The 7,697-nt window shown below is 36.9% G+C and overlaps 1 protein-coding gene across 1 annotated transcript; it reads left to right on the top strand.

Moving 5' to 3' along the window:
* The first annotated feature begins 424 nt into the window (after positions 1-424).
* Positions 425-7,697, top strand: LOC129718008 (putative inositol monophosphatase 3). The gene is given in 5 exon segments (XM_055668381.1): positions 425-1,042; positions 6,824-6,972; positions 7,079-7,094; positions 7,097-7,186; positions 7,256-7,697. Coding segments are annotated over 5 exon segments (1,020 nt in total). The 5' UTR covers positions 425-534; the 3' UTR covers positions 7,513-7,697.

Below are 7,697 nucleotides of genomic sequence, written 5' to 3'. Positions count from 1 at the left end.
AGCCAAAGAAAATGAATTTTATTACAATTTCGTATCATTGCTTTTTATGAGATGGTGCAAAAAGTTTGGATATTTTTTTAAACTTATCCAGTACTAAGTTGTCGAGTTCATCTGTTCTCAGGAAGCTAAAAACTATAAGTACCTTTTTAGTTACCATTATTTTTCAGAAACTCAGTGACACCTGGGACGAACCTTCACACCACCCCCAACAATGCTAAATCTTGTCGAATAGCAGCACCCAACAAATACCTAGCGACAAAAGCAACTCCTGGGGAAGGGTAGGTGAGGTCTCATTCTTTTGGGTCTCCTCCAGTAACCAGCCGCACTGACTTGTGCTCACCCTGCTCACCCTTAAAATATCGATAATTATCGTTAACGTCAAGAAATTAACGATAATATCGATGTCCTGCATCTATCGATATTATCGATAAGTATCGATAAGTTTCCCATCACTAGATGGAAGGTGATTGTTTTCTTGTTCTGTATCTAAACAAAAATGATTGCGAACAATAACATTATATATTAGGGCACAGGATGAATTTGGGAGGCTCAATTCGTATTAATAAGTTTGGATTGTTTCTGATTGCAATTGTTCTAGTAGTACTAATTTATTATTCATCGTCTGGTAAATCTCGGAATAGCTATAGTGCAAACAAAAATCCTGATGAAGTTAATCTGCGGAAGCTTTTGATTGGATCTATTCAAGCTGCCCAAAGAGGAGGGCTCGAGGTAGCGGAAGCATCTAAAATTATCGACTATAAAGTGCATAGTAAGGGTAAAACAAAAGAAGGTGCAAATGATCCTGTGACAGATGCTGATTTCCGTTCTCATTGTGTTATGGCCGATGGTCTACACAGGATTTTTCCTAAGCTGAAAATCATTTTCGAAGAAGATGAGGCGAAACAAGCGTGTCCAGATGCAAAACTATTTGATTTGGATCCAACGGTGATAAACGAAAATTCAAATGTTCCGGATGATATAATTGATAATAACGACGTAACTGTTTGGATAGATCCATTAGATGCCACACAGGAGTACACAGGTATGCTTAAATCAATCATATAAAAATATAATAGCCTCAAAGTCCCACTTGCAACTTCGCATCGTTTAACTTTTCGATGGAAGTTGTACTTGGAAAATGACATCCATGATTTTTCATATCGAAAACTGATTTCCATACGTTTTTATTGTCCATGGCAAGGCCTACTATATAGGGAAATATAAATTCTGTAGAAGGAAATGTAGGTATATTTATGATGTGAGCCGTTGCGGAACAGAGTGGTCTAAAGACCATTTCTTTCGAAAATGAGTTTTTTTTGCATAAACCGTCACATGTGATTTGTAACATGTTACACGTAATGTAACACGAAAAATGTAACATGTAAAATATTATGTAATATGTAACATCTTGTGTTACATGTAATGTAACACGTGACATCTTACATGTGACATGCTATATGTATCATATAATATGTGACACTAGCCATTTTATACGATTTACCGTCATTTTCTTTGTCATTTACCGGGTTTGTGTACATGGACCACTCTGTTCCGAAACGATTCGAGGATTCTAGTGATTATATATATATGAAGTCAGAGTGGTCTATGTACATTGGTGAGATAAAATCACCGATTTCGCAAAGAAACTGTTAATTTTATGTATCCCAATGTTAAACCACTTCATAACCTTTATATTAGAACATTTTGTTTGAAAGAATCCGTTGAACAGAATTTTATTCAGAGATTTTTCGAAAAATGCTTCTCCTGAACAATTTGCTCGATGGCACATAGACCACTCTGGTTCGCAACGGCTCATGTGTTGTGTACATCTTTAGTATTTCCTGTCTACATAGATGTAAATAGGTTTAGACAGAGGGTATCATTTCATCCACAAGTAATTCAGGAACGGAGACATTCCATACCAAGCGATCTGCATGTAAGATTCTAATATAAATCATACTAGGCCGATACAAATTTTATTTTCATTTTTTGTCGTATGAGGTATCGTGGTATGGTATTATACCGTATGAGGTGTGCAAATGGCGGAGCTCAAGACGGCGCCGTTTAAAATATATTTTTTGCCTGGCTTCCCCGTGCGCAATGCACAGGTTGCACCTATGGACGAGCCGTCCCTGTCCCGTGATTCCGTGTAAAATATTAAATAATTAGAGAAATAGTCGTTGGGTTGTCCGTTGTTACTAATTTATGTCACAACAATCTTGATAATATTTCTGTAGCTTTATTTGTAAAAAAAGACTTTAAACAAAAATAATGAATTCTAACAATCTATTATAAGTAACATTTCTCTTAATAAAGTTTCAGCACGAACTGTAGCTATATCGAGCCGTGTTTCTTGGTATTTAATTTGAAATGTTATATACTTTCCTACACCTTCCAGCTTGTTTCGCATCAAAAACAGTATGACACCGGCTTAAGGTGAAACGGGACGTGGTCGCGATCAACTCGAATTTTGCAATCTAATTTTTACTTGATTTATGAAGACTACGTACATGAAACTTTGATCAATTGTTTTCACAACTGTTGCATGCCTGAAGAAGCAATTTGAGTGCTGTTTATTTAGTGGAAGCCGAATTTTTTACGCTCAAACTACAAAAGTAAAAAGAACTCCAACCTCAAAATTGTATAGGAAAAGACCACAATCCCGTTTCACCTTAAAATTTTCATATTTCATATTTGACCCAATATTTTTTTGTCAAATATTTTGTAAGTTATGAGGGCAACAAATAAATGATTGAAGATTTAATATTTTCTCAAGAGTTAGTTACTTGGTTAGTTAGTTAGTGAATGACGAAACTTGTTTACGCCGCAAAGTGTTTGTTCCATTCCTGTTCAGTGAGTGATATATACTATGTACATATTGAAATTTGGTCTCAACTTCTCATTTGCACAAAATTTTAAACATAATCAATACAAGTGATGTAGTTTTAAATTTTTGCTAGAAAAACTTCTTTCCTAAGGAGTGCCCAGTGTTTTGCTCAGAAGTGTTTGCCAGTGTTTTGCTCAGAAGGGTTCAGGAGGCAGCTAAATTGTCTGTCTATAAAATTGTCTGTCTATAATTTTTTTTTTCAATGTAGGATCTTGAATTAAATTATTTCAAATTGTAGTTCAGACGATTCCCTAGATATGACCTTTTGGTAACTTTTCTTTAACTATCGTCGTTACCGTACCTCCAGAAGGACAGGAAAGTTTTTGTTAGAAAAACTGTTTTCTCTTAAGAGTGCTGATTGATTTGTTCAGAAGATTGTGTACCTTAGAAACTTATTTTGAAAATAATCTGAGATGACCGTTTTTTTTAAAATATTGAGAATAAGAAATGTTTCCATTCAATATCGCTACTAAAAATCGAATACCGCTCAAACTGTCATTTGTTTTTTTTAAACACTTCGTTTTTAAAATGATTCTTCTTCTGTGTAAGATCTCAAATTCAATTTTGGTAATCATTTGCAATAGAAGTTCAGACAGTTTTCTACAAGTCATGCATTGACAACTTTTCTTTATATTTTGTCGTTATTCAGATATACCAAGTTGTAAAAAAAAACTTTAGCCATTTTCAAATGTTAGTACAGTTAAATTTTCAAAAAAAAAAAATGCAAAGTTGTTTATGGTCGGGGTTCTGTGTAGATGCTGCCAACATTTGGACGAGCTGACGATCCTTTTCATGCATTTATCGGTGGACTGTATTCAAAGGTAAAATAGAATTCTTCAATTTTTAACTGTTAGTTCTATGTACTAGAGTGTACTAGTGTTGTATTTTGAGATTGTAAGGAAGGAGGTGTAACAGGTGTTGTCAGAGACCGAGTTTACCTTGGCATCTCCATGACTGCAACAGAAAGGAAGGGTTTTTTATTCTCGCTTATTTTCCGTCGGTCTAGTTCCGCCATTGTTGTTGTGCCAATCACCGACGCCCGGGGAGGCGACTTCACCCAGGACCCTAACTTACGACTCGTTGATTAACGGACCGGCGTCAACGGCTTTACTTTCTCATTCGATGGAAGGCGTGATCCTAGAGATTTTTCGACTCAGAAAATCTCCCGGTGTCGGCTAGCATTAATTCTAGACCAATTGGGTTGGATGTGAGTGAATCACGCCACCCCACAACCATCGACACCTATGTCGGCGGTGGGATTCGAACCCAGGCTACCAGCGTGGTTGGTGGAGATGTAACCAACTACGCTAGGCCCCCACCGCGAAAGAAAGGGTTGTGTTACCGTGGTAAGTGACGGAATCGAACATGTTGCACGCGAAGTTAACTCATTACGAAGATGAACGATGAGTATCTACCGCGACTCTATGCGAGCGGCACGCGCGAAAATCATCCACCACTCGAAGTTTCCTCGTGTTTGATATTTGTCTACTACCAATCCCGAATACCCTTGAGAAAACAAACGCACTTCAGTAGACGCGGTTCGTTGAAAGGTATACATTATGTAACAGGTGCTTATTACGGGAGTCACTTCACGGTGAAATCAGAGTGAAGTGAACAAAATCCTATTACGGGACTCACGTAAGTGAGGAAAACGTCGCAAAGTGACATCTGCCGCGGAATCTGGGTTATTATGAGTGTCATATCAGTGAAGTGAGAACGGAAAAAGCGACGTTTCGCGTGGAATTATTTCACGACCATTTTGAACGGTGAAATGATTCCACGAAGATGCCATAAGTCTTAAAGTTGATTGATTTGTGATCTAATGGTAAATATTGGATTTATTCTTCAGTAACAAAACGAATCAGAATTTGATCCGTGCCTTAAAGCGGTCAAATTTTCATTTTTTTGACCGATGAAAAAAATGCAAAGTAGTTCAGGAAATTTTCGATACCGAAAAAAACATTTTTTTGATGCCGAATGTCTTAAGCAGGTATTAGACGAAGCAAACATTTGCTATTTTTCAAAACAGATTTTATTTTGTGCAAATAAAAATCGTACCAAAAATCGCAAATATTTGCGTCGTCTAATACCTGCTTTAGAAATGCAGAACACGTCAAGATCTGGTGTTATCTAAAAAATCGGAAAAAACGACTTTCTGGGACTTAGAGATTTTTGAGCTGGGAAACAATCTCATTTCACTTGTCCTATTCTCAATTTCACTTCACTGTCAATCTCACTCCACGGAGGTGATTTTTGTCACCTCACTTGAGGTGGAATCGGGAATAGGTCTAAAAAAGTGAAGTGAGCGTGAGAGTGAAATATATTTCACCGTGAAGTGACTCCCGTAATAAGCACCATTCACAACAATATCGCACGCTAGCCGGTGGGGCTAATAGCGGTCTCGATCCACTAGATTAGTTGAGAGAATTCGTTATCGATATTGTTTTTGGTACATTTTGCATGCTGTAGGATAAATCATCGTTGCTGAGTAGAGAAAACTTCCAGGTCGAAAAAATCTTCGACCGGATCGGGAATCTAACCCAATATCACAACCGTACCCTTTTATTAAATTTTGCACAGTGGTCATCGACATTATTCACCGCCGAACATCAGTTAAATTAAAACCTCTGCTCGTTTTCCATCGATTTATTAGTTTTTTTTTTTTTGAGATTCCGTTTGACCAAGACCCAATAACGTTCGATAGGGTTGCTGTTGTAAGAATTGGGGCAAGGGGATAGCATAGATAGGACTGTATCTAAACTCTATACGTTCGACAGTCGCCCGGCTTTATTTAAAATAAAACCCCGAGGTAGATACTTAGCCAAAATCCCCCGGTTTTAAGACCACACGTACATATGGCCTGCCAGGCGAGTTCCCAGCAAACAAATTGGTTCATATAACTTGCACTCAACTCTGTTAAGTGAATTCTTATTTGGTAAAAAATGACCATATAAGATGCATGAAATGCGCCTATGTATACACATCTGGAGGCCATATACGTGCATTGTAAAAACAAAAGTCTTACGATTTTGTATAACTTCGCAGGCGATTTTAAATGGCCTCATTTGAAACTTCAAATTGCATTCTATATGACTTAGAGGAATGACGCGTTTTACAATTTTATATGACACGATAAATTACTTCATATATAATCTGATATTGCGACTTATAAGATTTAAATTTTATACGATATAAGCAAATTTTATGTTGCATCTTAAGCAATTTTAAACTTGGCATGCACATTTGAGCGACTTGGAAATAACATTCTTTTACGACTTCTGGTTTGCTGGGTTATTTTTCCGGGAACTTCGATAGTTAAGGTTCTGCTGGTTTTAAACAGTGTTGGCATAAACTTATGCAAAATTGAACTGAGTATCCTTTTTCCAGGTTTGAGTTTAAATTAAATTTGCTTCTTCACATTAGTTCTAGTTTTAGAATTACAAAAGACGAGGCGAGCAGTCACTGACGAGGTGAACAAAATGTTTCTTTAGGGAGCGCGAATTCGTCCAAAATCTAGCCGACTCGTCATTTGATTTATAGTCAGGCGAGTAACTCGCCGCTCGTCTCGTCTTCTGTGATAGACCTCGTTGCATCGTGCACTCTGATTGATTGAGTTCAAATGCATACAGTGCACGGTGTTTTTAACGATGCGGGCAGATTGAACTGATGCGATGAGTTTTGGTTTCTAGATTGAGTGTAGGTTTCAAAGGACAGTAAAACAAACTGGTGCAGCAAAAACATCACAAATTTCGTCGCAATTAAATTTTTAGATATGAGTTGTTACGCAGGATTGAATATCAAACCCAACGCGAGAGTACTGCACTGTTAGTAGGGTTTCTGTGCAACCGAGTAATAGATGTGCACGCAAACTCTTGCTTATTTTTCATCAATCTGTGTTACCAGGGCGTTGAAATTTATGTGTTATTTCTATTGCAGAAAAATTATTCAATTTCGTCACGACTATGGTTTGCGTGGCAATAAAAGGCATCCCCACCATTGGAGTGATTCACAATCCTTTTACCAAGAAAACTGTTTGGGGTTGGTCTGGCAAAGCCATGTCGGAAACTTTGGATCTTGTAAAAAAGGTGTGTAGAAATAAAAAAGGAAACGGAAATTGATTGTTTTGTAGTCTGCTTATTATACAAATTTGCCACACATTTGTTAACTATCTGCATGATTTATTATTCAAAGGAAGACGACGTAAAACATCTCATTCTCGTTCTCATAGTGGAGATGTAAAAACCATTGCTAAGGATGTGTTTGGAGAAAATTCGAATGTTATCTCCGCTGGTGGTGCAGGTTAGAATGCAACAGTTATGCGATACATATTAGTGTGATATATTTATGTTTTCTGTTTATTACTTATAGGATACCAAGTTTTGCAGGTACTTCATAACAATGCGACAGTATATCTCCATTCGACAGCTATAAAAAAATGGGACATTTGTGCGGGTAACGCGATTCTTGCTGCTGTGGGTGGTAAAATGACAAATCTGAAAAACGAAGACATATTATATAACTACAAAGATTCATATGTGAATGAAAATGGACTGATTGCAACTGCTGTAGAAAGTACACACGAGTTATATATTAAAAAAATTATTGAGAAGAAAGTATTCATTTAAAGCCTCAAAGTGAAAGGCCATTTTCAGTTGTAATTGATGTTGAAACACATCTTATGTCAAGTTTGTGCGAATTTACTTTTCGGTTCCTCAGTGTGTCGGTTGCTTTTTGAAATAAGAACGTAAAAGTCAACTACAAGCTTATATTCTTGTAATACCGAATAAACATAGCATCAATAAAAAGGTAA

This window comes from Wyeomyia smithii, chromosome 1, assembly GCF_029784165.1.
Source record: "Wyeomyia smithii strain HCP4-BCI-WySm-NY-G18 chromosome 1, ASM2978416v1, whole genome shotgun sequence".
NCBI classification, from domain to species: Eukaryota; Metazoa; Arthropoda; class Insecta; order Diptera; family Culicidae; genus Wyeomyia; species Wyeomyia smithii.
Note: the sequence above shows the minus strand (reverse complement) of the source record. Positions and strands in the feature narration are given on the sequence as shown.